General features: G+C 43.2%; 2 protein-coding genes across 3 annotated transcripts in view; one reads left to right on the top strand and one right to left on the bottom strand.

Moving 5' to 3' along the window:
- LOC142250124 (glyoxal reductase-like) overlaps window positions 1-16,791 on the bottom strand; it is a 244,615-nt gene extending 227,824 nt beyond the window's left edge. For both annotated transcript variants that reach the window (XM_075322213.1, XM_075322214.1), the window contains exons 1-2: window positions 16,699-16,791; window positions 16,503-16,590 (exon numbers count right to left, since the gene is read on the bottom strand). In XM_075322213.1, coding sequence (XP_075178328.1) covers window positions 16,503-16,572 — 70 coding nt within the window. In that variant the 5' untranslated portion in view covers window positions 16,573-16,590; window positions 16,699-16,791. The remainder of the gene's footprint in view (window positions 1-16,502; window positions 16,591-16,698) is intronic.
- A 94-nt stretch (window positions 16,792-16,885) lies between these two features.
- DPH5 (diphthamide biosynthesis 5) overlaps window positions 16,886-17,955 on the top strand; it is a 67,418-nt gene continuing 66,348 nt past the window's right edge. Inside the window, exon 1 of the mRNA XM_075320977.1 lies at window positions 16,886-17,171. Coding sequence (XP_075177092.1) covers window positions 17,037-17,171 — 135 coding nt within the window. The 5' untranslated portion in view covers window positions 16,886-17,036. The remainder of the gene's footprint in view (window positions 17,172-17,955) is intronic.

Consider the following 17,955-nt stretch of genomic DNA (forward strand, 5'->3'; position numbering starts at 1 on the left):
AGATCAGGAGTAAGCTGACTCCAGTGCCGGCCGATAAATTCTGTGTCCCGCTGCAGAAGCATCCGGTAAAATAACAATTGCGGTTGCATGCGCTGCACATTTAATTCACAGGATCCGATCATATGCGGTTTGCGTTTTTTTGCCTACAGGCAAAAAAACGCTGATGTGAAAGTAGCCTGCAAAATGCATGCTACACGGATGATACGGAAGACACACAGACTAGGCAAGAGGGGAAAAAGCAATCTCATGACCCCATCATTTTTTTTCCCCAATTATTTATTTTTTTCATATGTTGCGCCAGCTAAGGCTATGTGTGCACAGTGCGTTTTTCGCGGCGTTTTTGCGCGTTTTTTGGGTGCGTTTTTGGCCTCAAAACTGCATGACTTTGCTTCCCCAGCAAAGTCTATGAGTTTTCATTTTTGCTGTCCGCACACAACTGTTTTTTTAAGCTGCGTTTTTGAGCTTGAAAAAAAAAATGGACATGTCAATTGTTTCCTGCGTTTTTCTGCGTTTTCCGCCCATGCAATGCATTGGAAAAACGCAGCAAAACGCAGAGATCAAAAACGCAGCAAAACGCAGCCAAAAACGCACCAAATCGCAGTAAAAACACATGCTTTTTTTATGTGTTTTTTCGACGCAGGTGCGTTTTTGTGCGTTTTTAGCGGCCAAAAACGCACAAAAACGCAGCGTGAAAAAAACGCAGCGTGCGCACATAGCCTAAGGCTGCTTTCATACATCAGTTTTTTGGCATCAGGCACAATCCGGCGAAAAACGGATCCGTTTCTTTCCCGCATTGAATTGTATTAGCGCCAGATTGTGCCTAATGCCCTTGTGTTGCATCCATTGAACATGGATCCAGCAAAATTTATGTGTCCAGCTGCCGGAAAGGACGCAACATGTAACGTTTTTTGGCAGCAGCAAAAAAACGGACAGCGCCGGATCCAGGCTCATCTACAATGAAATGAACGTAGAGAAAGGAGATTTTTCAGCTCACCTGCTGTCTGAGTGTTGAAGTCCACAAATGCACGGCATCCACCGGGAGGTCCCAGCCGGTAATACGAGTGTAAGGAGTAACAGAAGAAAGGATCCGGCACGATTATATTATAAAAACATCAAACATCTTTATTTCTATGGTTAAAAAAGTACCTGTGGAGACCAAGCGGTGTACCTCACAAGAGACTTAACGCGTTTCGGACTGCGGTAAAAACAAGAGAGTCCTTAATCATTAGCATTTTCTCTGTGACACAAGACTACTGAAATAGGTTACTCCATTAGATGAACAAAGGGGGAGAGGAGGAGCAAGGATTCCTTAATTAAATGAGGAACCAGGTGAGTAAAAGGGATCACATAGAACCATATGAAATCAAATAATCATGTAATGTGAACGATATTAAATGCTTATTGCAAAAATGTCACCATAAATGCCACAATAAAAATGTATAAAATACCTCATGTGAACAGTGTTATTAGTAATAATTTACAGAAATGACATCAAAAGTATCAAGAATTTACAAAAAGAATGTAACATGTTAGAGTAATAATCTATATATGAAAATGTCATAATGAATATTAAGAGGATTTTTTTCACATTTTTTATTTTATATTATTGCGAATTTTTAATTCTTAATGAAGGGAGTGAGAAAAAAAAAAAATGATGAGGATGATGTTTTCTTTGGTGTAGACAAGGAATTTGATTACTCAGAAAATGTAATGTAAGTCTGAGCGATAGTTCAGACCATCGGGGTACCTAGAATTAAGTTTTAAAATCCATTTTGCTTCTGCAAATGTTATTTAAGAGGATTTTTTCGCATTTTTTATTTTATATTATTGCAAATTTTTTATTTTTTAATGAGGGGAGTGGAAAAAAAAAACAAAAAAAAAAACCTGCATGAATAAACGGAATGATATTTTCTTTGGTGTAGACAAGAAATTCGATTACTCAGAAAATGTAACGCAAGTCTGAGCGATAGTTCAGGCCATCGGGGTACCTGGAATTAAGTTTTAAAATCCATTTTGCTTCTGCAAGAAGAAGAGCCTGAAACCAGTCCCCCCCTCGGGGGGGTCTGGGTACATATTCAATCCCGGTAACCACCAATGTTGAAAAATCTGCCAAATGGTGCTCAATAAAATGTCTGGTCAGGCCAGATAAGGAGCGTTTCCTAACCAATATGGCATAATTCACAGTAGAAGGATCTGAAGCGGTTGATGGTATTCGGGTGTGCTCTGAGATTCTGGTTCTAAGGGCTCTGGAAGTGCAGCCGACGTAGTCCCTGTGGCATGTCGTACATGTGGCTACATAGATAATATGCGTTGAGGAGCAATTAATAAAGGAGTTGATAGAAAAATTCTCACCATGATTCCTCACAATTGACTTGGTATTATGCATGAATTTGCAAAGACCACATCGGCTAGACCCACATCTAAAAAAAACAGAAACGCTGAGCCAGGATTTACTATGTTTTTTAGTGGTGTACATACTGGGGGCAATTAAGTTGCCAACAGTACAGGCTCTTCTAGCAACTATATTAACCCCTGACTGGAGGATGGAATCAAGAACAGTATCCTGTTTTAAGAGGGGAATAAAGCGTTGGATGATATGTTTAATTTGGAAGAAATCCGTACTGAATGGAGTGGAAAAAGTAACCTTGTTTGTGGAAGTGGAAGTTTTAGTGCGATCTTCCAATAGGCTCTTTCTGCTTCTATTAGCGGTAATAGAGGAAGCTCGATTCAAAATATGATTCGAATATCCCCTCTTGTTTAGTCTGTTCCTGATGAGATTGGCCTCAGTCTGATAAGATTTCTCAGATGAACATCATCTTTTGGCCCGCAGAAACTCGCCCACTGTCAAGTTGTGCAAAGTATGGGGCATATGGCAACTGCCTGCATGAAGGGAAGTATTTCCACTAATAGGCTTTCTATACAGGGTAGAACTAATAGATCCAGTTAGGAGGTCACCAGACAGACGAATGTCCAAAAAAGGCGCAGATTCCTCATGATAATTAACTATGAATTTTAAATTTAAAGAATTATCATTGAAAAATGTGCCAATGGCCTCCATGGCCTGTTGGGGGGTACCAAAATATTTTAAATTACAGATCAAGAGCTGATCATCTATGTATCTTGCGTACCATATGATGGAATCTAAAAATGGATTATTGTCCGCATAGATACATCGCTCCTCCCAATAGGCCATGTAAACGTTGGCAAGAGCGCACGAGAAACTCGCACCCATTGGGCACCCGGTTGTCTGGAGATAAAAAATCCCATTAAATTGAAAAAAGTCTCAATAAGATCCTGAAATGTATCCATGATTGGAGCCCTAGAGGCTACCGGGTAGAAATTTGGATTCTTGGTGGTAAAAATCTGGGGTTCAGGTGTATCCGTGCAAACATCACCCAATTCCTGCAACTGCAGAATAGAAATTTGTTCCCTCAGAACCAAATATAATGGAACCTGGACTGGATCAACAGCAGAGGGGTTAAATAAATTCTGTTCATTCATATCAGTATGAGCAGCATCAAAAAAATGTCTTTTAACCGTAATGTTTCTAATAAATTTATTGACATCTTTAAGAGTCTGGAAGAGGCTAGCTCTATTTGTGGGGGCAAAGTTCAGTCCCTTTTGCTTCCTGGAGCGCAGGGGATATCTTTCCTCTTCCCCGATTATGTTTCCTGCCCCCTCTCCGTAATTTGCGGTTTTTGAATGTAAGTTTTTTGGAGGACGAGATGAAAAGTTGCTGCTATCCCTGTTGGACTCATGTGATCCGATGCTACCATCAGTGGAATCATTATCCGTGGATGAGAAATATACCGCTCTGCTACCATGTGCACTTTGGTTGCGTTTTTTTAGGATGGATTTATTTCTAGTAGCCGTGTGCCAGGTATAGATTTGTTTGGACTCATAGTCCCTGGTATCTCTGCGGTATTTGTTCTGTTTGAGATCCGCAATATTAGATTCCACTTTTTCAATAGTGTTTTTAAGTCTTGTGTTTAATTTGTCAAAGTCAGTTGGATCATAGGTCCTTGTTAGATATGCATGTACATCCTTGATTTTTGCGTCTAAGTCCTGGATGCGTTTATGTTCTTCTTTGATTATTAAATCCATCAGCTTCAAAGAACATGCTGAAAGCACGGAGTTCCACTCCTCCATGAACTGGTCGGAAAAAACATAAGTGGGAATCTTTTTGATCCTGAGACCTCTAGGAATCATGTTTTTTTCAGTATATTTTTTTTAGGGTCATCGCATCCCACCAAGTTTTAAGACGCTGAACAGATAGTTTTTCCAAGTCCCAGAAAGTGTGGATATCTTCATTCAAGGATTTGCCGTCCTGTATAAGACGTAAAACAGGATGCTCCGAGAAAACATCATCGAGCCTTTTAAAGCGTTCCTCATTATCCAAAAACGCAGATGTGTCCATTGTGAAAGTCTAGAAAATTCACGTAGTTTATAGAAGGTACACAGGTATATAAAGAGAAAATCTCCAAGGTCTCCACAGGATCGCATATAAATATATGCGCTAAGTATATATAATTCAAACTGCAATATAGTTCCACTCAGATGAAAATGCATATGTCCATTCATATATATTCCACAAAACAGCAGTTGGGAGCACGAAAAGCGGGACTATGAACTGAACGTAGAGAAAGGAGATTTTTCAGCTCACCTGCTGTCTGAGTGTTGAAGTCCACAAATGCACGGCATCCACCGGGAGGTCCCAGCCGGTAATACGAGTGTAAGGAGTAACGGAAGAAAGGATCCGGCACGATTCTATTATAAAAACATCGAAATCTTTATTTCCATGGTTAAAAAAGTACCTGTGGAGACCAAGCGGTGTACCTCACAAGAGACTTAACGCGTTTCGGACTGCGGTAAAATCCCCCCAATCAGGGGTTAATATAGTTGCTAGAAGAGCCTGTACTGTTGGCAACTTAATTGCCCCCAGTATGTACACCACTAAAAAACATAGTAAATCCTGGCTCAGCGTTTCTGGTTCTTATAGATGTGGGTCTAGCCGATGTGGTCTTTGCAAATTCATGCATAATACCAAGTCAATTGTGAGGAATCATGGGGAGAATTTTTCTATCAACTCCTTTATTAACTGCTCCTCAACGCATATTATCTATGTAGCCACATGTACGGCATGCCACAGGGACTACGTCGGCTGCACTTCCAGAGCCCTAAGGGCTGCTTCTCACTTGCGAGTTTCTCGCAGTAGAGCAATGCGAGAAAAACTCGCATTGGAATCGGACACATGTTAGTGAATGATTCAGCTCTCATCTGCGATTTTTTTCTCAGTCCAAATCGGACCGAGAAAAAAATCGCAGCATGCTGCTTTTTTGCGAGTTTCTACTGCGAGTTTCTCCAATGCAAGTCTATGGGAGCGTGTAAAAAAATCGGATGTCACGGGACGGCATTCACACCATCTTAGTGACATCCGATTTTCTAAATACATTTCTCGCATGTTTCCTAAAACACTGGAAACGAGCGATGTCTCCCAATGTCTGTCAATCACTATTCCCTGTCAGTCGGTCTCTCCCTCTCGGTCTCTATTCTCTCTCTGTCGGTCCGTCACAATCTCTGTCCCTCTCTCACAGTCTGTCGGTCAGTTTCCCCCCCTCTCTCATACTCACCGTTCCCCGATCCCCGGCGCTGCACGGCTTTCTCACTGCTCCGGCGGCTTTTACTATTTTGAAAAAGCCGGCCGCTTATTAAACAATCTCGTATTCCCTGCTTTCCCCGCCCACAGGCGCCTATGATTGGTTGCAGTGAGACACGCCCCCACGCTGAGTGACAGGTGTCACACTGTACCCAATCACAGCAGCCGGTGGGCGTGTCTATACTGTGCATTGAAATAAATAAATAAATAATTAAAAAAAATGGCGTGCGGTCCCCCCCAATTTTAATACCAGCCAGATAAAGCCATAGGGCTGAAGGCTGGTATTCTCAGGATGGGGAGCTCCACGTTATGGGGAGCCCCCCACCCTAACAATATCAGCCAACAGCCGCCCAGAATTGCCGCATACATTATATGCGACAGTTCTGGGACTGTACCCGGCTCTTCCCGATTTACCCTGGTGCGTTGGCAAATCGGGGTAATAAGGATTTATTGGCAGCCCATAGCTGCCAATAAGTCCTAGATTAATCATGTCAGGCGTCTATGAGACACCCTCCATGATTAATCTGTAAGTTACAGTAAATAAACACACACACATGAAAAAATCCTTTATTAGAAATAAAAAACACAAACACATTCCCTCATTACCAATTTAATAAGCCCCAAAAAGCCCTCCATATCCGGCGTACTCCATGGACCTCCAGCGTCGCTTCCAGCATGAAGGTGACAGGAGCTGCAGAAGACACCGCCGCTACGGTCACCTCCAAGCAGCAACTGAGGTGAGTAGCGCGATCAGCTGAGGTGTCACTAAGGTTACCCGCTGTCACTGGATCCAGTGACAGCGGGTAACCTCAGTGACACCTCAGCTGATTGCGCTACTCACCTCAGTTGCTGCTTGGAGGTGACCGTAGCGGCGGTGTCTTCTGCAGCTCCTGTCACCTTCATGCTGGAAGCGACGCTGGAGGTCCATGGAGTACGCCGGATATGGAGGGCTTTTTGGGGCTTATTAAATTGGTAATGAGGGAATGTGTTTGTGTTTTTTATTTCTAATAAAGGATTTTTTCATGTGTGTGTGTTTATTTACTGTAACGTACAGATTAATCATGGAGGGTGTCTCATAGACGCCTGACATGATTAATCTAGGACTTATTGGCAGCTATGGGCTGCCAAAAAATCCTTATTACCCCGATTTGCCAACGTACCAGGGTAAATCGGGAAGAGCCGGGTACAGTCCCAGAACTGTCGCATATAATGTATGCGGCAATTCTGGGCGGCTGTTGGCTGATATTGTTAGGGTGGGGGGCTCCCCATAACGTGGAGCTCCCCATCCTGAGAATACCAGCCTTCAGCCGTATGGCTTTATCTGGCTGGTATTAAAATTGGGGGGGACCGCACGCCATTTTTTTTAATTATTTATTTATTTATTTCAATGCACAGTATAGACACGCCCACTGGCTGCTGTGATTGGGTGCAGTGTGACACCTGTCACTCAGCGTGGGGGTGTGTCTCACTGCAACCAATCATAGGCGCCTGTGGGCGGGGAAAGCAGGGAATACGAGATTGTTTAATAAGCGGCCGGCTTTTTCAAAATAGTAAAAGCCGCCGGAACAGTGTGAATGCCGTGCAGCGCCGGGGATCGGTGAGTATGAGAGAGGGCTGCTAACTTCAGTCACTCAGGGGATTAGCGGTCACCGGTGAGTCCTTCACTGGTGACCGCTAATCAGGACGCGGCACAGACAGAGCCGCAGCATGACAATGAAATCGGGTTAAGTTCACCCGAGTTCATTATGACAGTGCGGCTCTGTCTGTGTCTGCTGTCATCTGCCATTCAGCTCTGCTACATGGCTGTCTGTGTCTGCTGTCAGCGGCCATGTAGCAGCGCTGAATGGCAGATGACATAGTAAAAAATACGCATTACACACGCATTACACACGCATTACACACGCTAGTAAAATCTCAGAAATAGCATCGCACTTGCGTTGCACTCGCACCTAACGTGAACTAAAATCAGCCGAGTTTTTTTCAGCCCAGTCGGACCGATTTTACTCGCATAGATGTGTTTCCACCCTTAGGGTATGCGCGCACGTTGCTTTTTACCTGCTTTTTACCTGCTTTTTTGCTGCTTTTTCTTCTGCGCTGTTTAATGCCAAAATGGATGTGTTCTTCTATTCAAGCAAAGTCTATGGGAATTTGGGTTTCTTGTTCACACTATTGTTGTTCAAAATGCTGCCTTTTTGTGGCAGAACTTTGGTCAAAAACTCAGCTTTGCAGTGCAAAACCCAAATGGCAAAAACAATTGACATGTTGCTTCTTTGAAAAGCTGAGTTTTTGACCAAAGTTCTGCCACAAAAAGGCAGCATTTTGAACAACATAGTGTGAACAAGAAACCCAAATTCCCATAGACTTTGCTTGAATAGAAGAACACATCCATTTTGGCATTAAACAGCGCAGAAGAAAAAGCAGCAAAAAAGCAGGTAAAAAGCAGGTAAAAAGCAACGTGCGCACATACCCTTAGAACCAGAATCTCAGAGCACACCCGAATACCATCAACCACTTCAGATCCTTCTACTGTGAATTATGCCATATTGGTTAGGAAACGCTCCTTATCTGGCCTGACCAGACATTTTATTGAGCACCATTTGGCAGATTTTTCAACATTGGTGGTTACCGGGATTGAATATGTACCCAGACCCCCCCGAGGGGGGGACTGGTTTCAGGCTCTTCTTCTTGCAGAAGCAAAATGGATTTTAAAACTTAATTCCAGGTACCCCGATGGTCTGAACTATCGCTCAGACTTACGTTACATTTTCTGAGTAATCGAATTTCTTGTCTACACCAAAGAAAATATCATTCCGTTTATTCATGCAGGTTTTTTTGTTTGTTTGTTTTTTTTTTCACTCCCTTCATTAAAAAATAAAAGATTCACAATAATATAAAATAAAAAATGTGAAAAAATCCTCTTAAATAACATTTGCAGAAGCAAAATGGATTTTAAAACTTAATTCTAGGTACCCCGATGGTCTGAACTATCGCTCAGACTTACATTACATTTTCTGAGTAATCAAATTCCTTGTCTACACCAAAGAAAACATCATCCTCATCATTTTTTTTTTCTCACTCCCTTCATTAAGAATTAAAAATTCGCAATAATATAAAATAAAAAATGTGAAAAAAATCCTCTTAATATTCATTATGACATTTTCATATATAGATTATTACTCTAACATGTTACATTCTTTTTGTAAATTCTTGATACTTTTGATGTCATTTCTGTAAATTATTACTAATAACACTGTTCACATGAGGTATTTTATACATTTTTATTGTGGCATTTATGGTGACATTTTTGCAATAAGCATTTAATATCATTCACATTACATGATTATTTGATTTCATATGGTTCTATGTGATCCCTTTTACTCACCTGGTTCCTCATTTAATTAAGGAATCCTTGCTTCCTTGGAGTAACCTATTTCAGTAGTCTTGTGTCACAGAGAAAATGCTTATGATTAAGGACTCTCTTGTTTTTACCGCAGTCCGAAACGCGTTAAGTCTCTTGTGAGGTACACCGCTTGGTCTCCACAGGTACTTTTTTAACCATGGAAATAAAGATTTTTGATGTTTTTATAATATAATCGTGCCGGATCCTTTCTTCCGTTACTCCTTACACTCATCTACAATGAAAGCCTATGGGCGCTGGATCCGTTGTAAAGCGGCATACAACACATTACAGCGACTGATTCTGTTTTTTTCTACTGAGCATGCTCAGTAGCACAATAGATCCGTCCAAAAACTGAAGGAACTGATGGAAAAAACTGATGCAACTGATCCGATTTTTCACCTGATCCATTGCATCAGTTTTTACACCGGATTGTGCCTGATGCCAAAAAACTGATGTGTGAAAGCAACCTAATCATAATTTCTGTACACACACGCACGCACGCACGCACGCACACACACACGCACACACACACGCACACACGTGCACACACGCACACACACACGTGCACACACGCACACACACACGTGCACACACGCACACACACACAGACACTATGAACTATATGAGAACAAGCAGAAGATAGACGCTTTCTTCCCCTGGTTGTTCAGAGCTGGGAGCTTCTGTTGTCTCTATTGTGATTTCGCTCCACGGGGAAGAGGCAGGGAGGAGTCTTTGGGTGGAGAGCTGAGTGGGTGTGTTATGCTACTTTCACACTTGCGTTGAACGGGATCCGTAGCATTGCGTTGTGTGACGGATGCAATGGATGCGTTGCATATAGTGGCACAACGGATGCAACAGATCGTACAAAATAACGCAATCCGTTATAGTTTTTTTTCTTGACTTTACACATCTGAGCATGCGCAGTTGTGTAAAGACGGTTGCGTTAACGGAATCCGTCAAATGACGGATTCTAACGGAATCCGCCACCATAGGCGTCCATTATAAAAACAACGGACGCCGACTGAATCCTGCAGGTTGCATTTTTTTGACAATCCGCCAAGCGCAGAAAAACGCTACATGCAGCGTTCCCTCCGCCTGACGGTCACTGACGGTCAGCGACAAAACAACTGATGCGCCGCGGGGCGGATGCAACGCAAGACCATCATACATATTGTTCCATTTGTACACAGCCACAAACCTGGAACTGATTGTCCACAATTTCAATGCAACCACAGATCTGCCACAGATTTATCTTTCTGTATGACAGGGCCTTAAGGGTTAAGGAAGAAACAAGGAAAAATGCTATAGATAGCTGCTTTTCAATAAACCGGTTAAGCTTACTAAATCAGGGTTGGACTAGGCTTTCAGTGAAATATTGCAATAGACGGACACAACACATACCGTATTTCCCCAAAAATAAGACACTGTCATATTATTTTTAGCCTTGAAAAATGCGCTAGGGCCTATTTTTGGGATATGGCTTATGTCTGGGGAAACAAGGGTTAGGGGTAAGTTTACTCCCAAAAAAGGCAGTATTCTTTAACATTTTAGCTGCATGGACACTTCATTATTGAACCACAATCGGAGTAGGGCTTATATTTAAAGGGAACCTGTCAGGTGCAATATGCACCCAAAACCACGAGCAGTTCTGTTCATATTGCTATTCCCTCCCTAACCGTCCCTGTATACACTAGCATAGATAAACAGATCTTTAGAAAAAGTATTTCTAAAGATCTTTTTATCTTATGCTAACGAGTGAGGGGACTAGTCCCAAGGGCATTATATCCCCGACTAGTTCGCCCTCTAATCATGTTAGTATGCCCACAGGGGTGTACTGACATGCTATTCAATGCAGCGTCACCAGCAGTGCTGCGCGTACCTGTGTTTGCTGTGACCGCGCTTCTGAATGCCGGGCACTTCCAGTCATGTGCAGTATGAAACCGGGTGTGCATGTCCCAGCTTCAGAGAGGTCTACTGCGTATGACCAGAAGTGCCCGGCATTCAGTGCGGTCACAGAAAACACAGGTACGCGCAGCACCGGTGGTGATGCTGCATTAAATTGTATGTTCGTACACCCCTGTGGGCGTGGGGAATATTGGACAAGTTTTAAGTACAAGCGGAATGTAAGAAGGTAATGGTTGAAAATTGAGTTGATTTCTGAATTGTAAATGTTGTAAAATAATAAAAAACATTGTTAAAAAATAATGTCATTTTTATATTTGTTTATGTTGCTGATATCAGGGGGAAAATGTTAATAAAAATAGGTAATATGTGTCACATCTGGGTCATCATTGGTTGGCAACTGCAAAGGTTGCTGCCAGCAGCAGAATTTGATGATTTCTGTTCCCCAGTGCATGCAGCGTGGTAGAACATTCATTCCTTAAGGGTGCTTTACACGCTGCGACATTGCTAGCGTTTGCTAGCAATGTTGAGCGCGATAGCACCCGCCCCCGTCGTACGTGCGACATTTGGTGATCGCTGCCGTAGCGAACATTATTGCTACGGCAGCGTCACACGCACATACCTGTGCAGCGACGTCGCTGTGACCGCCGAACAATCCCTCCTTCAAGGGGGAGGTGCGTTCGGCGTCACAGCGACGTCACCGCAACGTCACACGGCAGCCGTCCAATAGAAGTGAAGGGGCGGAGATGAGCGGGACGTAACATGCTGCCCAACTCCTTCCTTCCTCATTGCCGGTGGACGGAGGTAAGGAGATGTTCGTCGCTCCTGCAGTGTCACACATAGCGATGTGTGACGCGACAGGAAAGAGGAACAACATCGCTACTCACCAGACAACGATATTTGGTTTTTGGACGACCTCTCCAAGACCAATGATTTTTACCACTTTTGCGATCGCTGAAGGTGGCTCGTACGTGTCACACGCTGCGATGTCGCTAACGACGCCGGATGTGCGTCACAAACACCGTGACCCCGACAAAAAATCGTTAGCGATATCACAGCGTGTAAAGCCCCCTTTACACAACCATTGAGAACCTCTTTGATAGCATAACGAGATGTGTAAGTGCGTGTATTTCTGCAGGTGGCGCTCATACTCAGTACTGAATTGATCAAGATGTTTTAAAAATTTTGATTTCAAATTTAGATATCATTAACATTTTCAAGAACCCTGGAATTTCCATAACTCTATGACTTTTCCATCTTGGTGTTGTAATTTCAATGTTCAGAAGTGTATCTTCCGTGTCATTAATGTACTGTCCTGAGGAAGGGGGCAGAGACGCCTGAAACGCGTAGACCTGTGTATTATGCTTCAAATAAATGACTTGGATTAATATCCTTCATGTGTCATTGGTGAGAGCGCGGCAGTGATTCCCGATTTCCTTTAAAGACTCATCTCAAGAAGTGTATATTAAAAGTATCATGTAACCTGTGCCTTGGATATTCTTTCTCAAGGAACCTATTCTGTAAAAAGCCATCTTGATTAAGTAAATAAATATCTTGTGGACTATATTTTGGAACATGCCAATATTGTGTAATGCAAGGGTAGTGATAGGATGATCGGACTGCAGGCCAGCAAACGCAGTATGCCAGACACGCTAGCCGTCACGCAACTGTACACTTTAAAGAGCCAGGGTACGTTTCTCCCGTCTTCCGGTCCTGGAGTGGGGGACTTTGGCAGAGTCCTTCCCAGGTGACAATAGCGGGGTGGCTGGCGGCTGGGCACACTGGCCATAATCGGATCAAACGCACCAATACAAACAAGAAAAATAATGCAAAACTAAATGGGTATTAGGTAAGGCTAGGGACAAAGCCAAGACCCAAAACACCAGAGCAAACACAAATACTAACCTTACTACCTAAGCACAAGAGAAAATAATCAGCACTGACCAGAGAAGATGGCGGGTATAAATATCCCTCTCCTGGGTCAGCTGACACTGCGAAGGTAACTCCCAGTCTCCACCTTCAATCCATAGAGGCAAAGGAGGGGGAGAGGAAGACTCACTGGAAGGACCCTCCCACCACCATGCTGAACCAAAAGACATGGCGTTCCATATCCCCTGGCAACAGCTGAGACTAGAGGACCCAGCGACCCGGGACCCCTGCACCACATAATCGCTGGGAGCGACGGTACCCTGCTTCCCAGCTCCTAGAGCGCAAGTCGCTGCCACAGTGAACACCTGCACTAGCTCTGCCCCCGGAAGCAACACCCCACCCTTCATGGCCAGTGAGGGGCAATGGGAGACCCAACAGAGAGACGGAGTATGCCCAGGAATGAGAGGGACTCGCTTGGGTGCAGAGATAAGAGAAGGATTAACTCCCCTGACCCCCGGAAACCTACCATGATGCCCCCCAACATATAAACCGCCAGACCTGACATATTGGTCACAGGATATATTCTAAAGCCAAAAATGAATCCGACAACAACCTATAAAAATAAAAATTCAAAAACCCCGACTGATGTCAACATTCCAACATTCTTAAAGTGCCCTTGGTGATTTTATTGTTCTCAGTTATCAACAAATCCAAAAACTTAATCATGGACTCAAGACTTCAATGTGAAATGAAGACCCCAATTATTCTTAATTAATAATTGATAACTTCTAATACTCAAAAATAATCCCTTTCCTTCTAGATCAATTAACCCAAGGTAATTGCCCATAAAATAAGAGAATTACGGTATATTCCTAAAAAATAAGAAGGATTGAAAGACAGTTTTTCATTATATCGTGCAACCCTCAAAATCCAGTGTCGCTTCTTTAAATATAAGTGTGGTCAGGGACCACTGCCCTTGATAATCACGTAATAAAAAAATACTGGTAATTTTAAAAAAAACTACTACTACTCCAGCAGGATACAGCTAAACCCCCACTAGGTGGAGGCATCACAGGTGCAGGGGGAGCCAATCACACTCACTTCCAAATATGGAGGAGGTGATGGCTGGATGGTAAAACTGCACACTAGTGGCTTGCATAGAGCACTGTTCACATATGCAGAAAACACAGTCACAAACCCGCAGACTATTAGGTGACGCCCATACTATTAGATCAGGCGGGCTGCCTCCTCCATATTTGGAAGTGAGTGTGATTGGCTCCCCCTGCACCTGTGTTGCCTCCACCTAGTGGGGGTTTGGCTGTATCCTGCTGGAGTAGTAGTAGTTTTTTGGCCTGAGCAATATACAGCTGCAATTCCATCTTGCTGTAAGTAATGATATTCTTTTGTGCTTTTTGATAATTTAAAAAAAAAGCCACAGTGCATGATGAAACGACATTAACAGGACCAATAGATGAACAAAAAAGGATTTTGATTATTTACAGAAAATCTATGGTCAAAATGACAGATTATAGTAATACAAAGAGGTATGAGACTGAGGGCCGTGTCCAAGTACCAAAGATAAAAATAAAGAGTAAATTGTAACATATAAATGGATAATATTATATGGCAATCATCAAAGGAAATAAACTGCAGGTGCTTTAAGTAAGTCTATTTGACCTAAATGATATTAACATACTGTATATAGTATATAGTATTGGTATGAAACTATAGGAACAAAATCCAAAATGTAATTAGTAACCTACAGCACTGGAAAAAAATAAGAGACCACTTCCAAATTGTCAGTTTTTCTGATTTTTCTCTTTTTAGGTCTATTTTTGAGTAAAATGTAAATTGTTCTTTTATTCTATAAACTACTGACAACTTCTCCGAATTTCCAAGCAATAAATTTTGTATTTATTTTCTGAAAATGAGAAAGGGTCAAAATAACAAAACAATGCATTGCTTTCAGACCTCAAATAATGCAAAGAAAACAAGTTATAATCACTTAGAAACAACAATACTAATGTTTTACCTCAGGGAGATTCAGAAATCAATATTTTGTGGAATAACCATGATTTTTAATCACCGCTTTCATGCGTCTTGGCATGCTTTCCACATGACCAGGTGTATGCTCTTTGTGTGTTTGTGGTCACATGACCTGATGTATGCACTTTGCGTGTTTGTGGTCACATGACCTGATGTATGCTGTTTGTATGTTTTCTATGTATGTGCTTGGCGTGTTTGTGGTCACATGACCAGATGTATGCGCTTTTCTGCCACATGACCATATGTATATACTATGTGTGTTTGCGGTCACATGACCAGATGTATGCGCTTTGCTTGTTTGCGGTCACATGACCAGATGTATGCGCTTTGCTTGTTTGCGGTCACATAACCAGATGTATGCGCTTTGCTTGTTTGCGGTCACATGACCAGATGTATGCACTTTGCTTGTTTGCGGTCACATGACCAGATGTATGCATTTTGCTTGTGTGCGGTCACATGACCAGATGTATGCACTTTGCTTGTTTGCGGTCACTTGACCAGATCCAAACTTTGCTTGTTTGCGGTCACAAGACCAGATGTATGCACTTTGCTTGTTGCGGTCACATGACCAGATGTATGCACTTTGCTTGTTTGCGGTCACTTGACCAGATGTATGCACTTTGCTTGTTTGCGGTCACTTGACCAGATGTATGCGCTTTGCTTGTTTGCGGTCACATGACCAGATGTATGCACTTTGCTTGTTTGCGGTCACATGACCAGATGTATGCACTTTGCTTGTTTGCGGTCACATGACCAGATGTATGCACTTTGCTTGTTTGTGGTCACATGACCAGATGTATACACTTTGCTTGTTTGCAGTCACATGACCAGATGTATACACTTTGCTTGTTTGCAGTCACATGACCAGATGTATACACTTTGCTTGTTTGCGGTCACATGACCAGATGTATGCACTTTGCTTGTTGCGGGTGACATGACCAGATGTATGCACTTTGCTTGTTTGCGGTCACATGACCAGATGTATGCACTTTGCTTGTTTGCGGTCACATGACCAGATGTATGCACTTTGCTTGTTTGCGGTCACTTGACCAGATGTATGCGCTTTGCTTGTTTGTGGTCACATGACCAGATGTATGCACTTTGCTTGTTTGTGGTCACAAGACCAGATGTATGCACTTTGCTTGTTTGTGGTCACATGACCAGATGTATGCACTTTGCTTGTTTGCGGTCACATGACCAGATGTATGCACTTTGCTTGTTTGCGGTCACATGACAAGATGTATGCACTTTGCTTGTTTGCGGTCACTTGACCAGATGTATGCGCTTTGCTTGTTTGCGGTCACTTGACCAGATGTATGAGCTTTGCTTGTTTGCGGTCACATGTTGACTAGATTCTCCTGTACCTCTCTATACAACTTGTTGGCATGTGACCGCAGGTATACACATTACATACATCTGCTCAGATGACCGGTCGCTCAGGCCGTTGAGAAAGCACAATTGTGACAGTGTGCACAGCACATGGGGTGACTGCAGACTTTTATTTTCAGCCGGGAAGGCCTCTTAAGTAGCGCCCATTTTACGCACTCTAACAGGGCATGCTGGGAGTTGTAGTACCACCGGAACTGGCAGAGTAAAAGCACAGATCATTATGGAGAATACATGACTCACCCAGACCAAGAACAGGGATGTTGTGGCCGCTGGACAGAGGCACTGTGGGGAAATGAATGGGAATATCCATGTTCTTCCCTCCTAATAACTGTACAATACAAAGCATTGTGTGTTAAAAGAGTGTTTACGGTTTTTTTTTTCTTAAAACTTTATTGTAACTCACTGAAAAACAAAAGCATATTGGAAAGTATTTTACCTAAAAAGACATTACTGTATTCTTCTCACTCACTCCAGTCCCTCGGTTTACAGAAGAAAAGTGCAAATCTGTGCCCTCACATGACATGGCCGCCGCGCTCTCCCACACAGGCTGACCTTACCACACTAAAGATGGCGGCGAACGCTGCAGTAAGAACCCTGCTGCCAGTAGTTAATATGGACGGCTAGACATCACATGAGGTCAAAGGATACTGTTTACGACAGCCGTATTCCGCGGTGGTGCCGCAGCTGTCAGCGTGTTTGTATGGAGACTGACATCTAATACATTAGTGGCTGCTTCAGATCCGAGTTGTATCCGGGACCTGCTGACTGCGGACCATGCTGTACCTGATCGGCCTGGGGCTGGGGGACGCCAAGGACGTGACAGTGCGGGGCCTGGAAGTGATCAGGAGCTGCTCCCGGGTCTACCTGGAGGCGTACACATCCATACTGACCGAGGGCAAGGAGGCATTGGTACTGACATGTGATGCGCCCATCATTGCACGTGTGTGGGCAGATTGTACGACAAGGGCGACCAGGGGCCATCTGTGTGTACAGTATGGATGGTGACATCTGTGTGGATGGTGACATCTGTATAGTATGGATGGTGACATCTGTGTGTGTACAGTATGGATGGTGACATCTGTGTGTGTACAGTATGGATGGTGACATCTGTGTGTGTACAGTATGGATGGTGACATCTGTGTGTGTACAGTATGGATGGTGACATCTGTGTGTGTACAGTATGGATGGTGACATCTGTGTGGATGGGGATATCTGTGTGTGTACAGTATGGATGGTGACATCTGTGTGGATGGTGAAATCTGTGTATAGTATGGATGGTGACATCTGTGTGGATGGTGACATCTGTGTGTATAGTATGGATGGTGACATCTGTGTGTGTACAGTATGGATGGTGACATCTGTGTGGATGGTGACATCTGTATAGTATGGATGGTGACATCTGTGTGTATAGTATGGATGGTGACATCTGTGTGTGTACAGTATGGATGGTGACATCTGTGTGGATGGTGACATCCGTGTGTGTACAGTATGGATGGTGACATCTGTATGTGTACAGTATCTGTATGTGTACAGTATGGATGGTGACATCTGTGTGGATGGGGATATCTGTGTGTACAGTATGGATGGTGACATCTGTGTGGATGGTGAAATCTGTGTATAGTATGGATGGTGACATCTGTGTGGATGCTGACATCTGTGTGTATAGTGTGGATGGTGACATCTGTGTGGATGG

This window comes from Anomaloglossus baeobatrachus, chromosome 8 (genome assembly GCF_048569485.1).
Source record: "Anomaloglossus baeobatrachus isolate aAnoBae1 chromosome 8, aAnoBae1.hap1, whole genome shotgun sequence".
NCBI lineage: Eukaryota > Metazoa > Chordata > Amphibia > Anura > Aromobatidae > Anomaloglossus > Anomaloglossus baeobatrachus.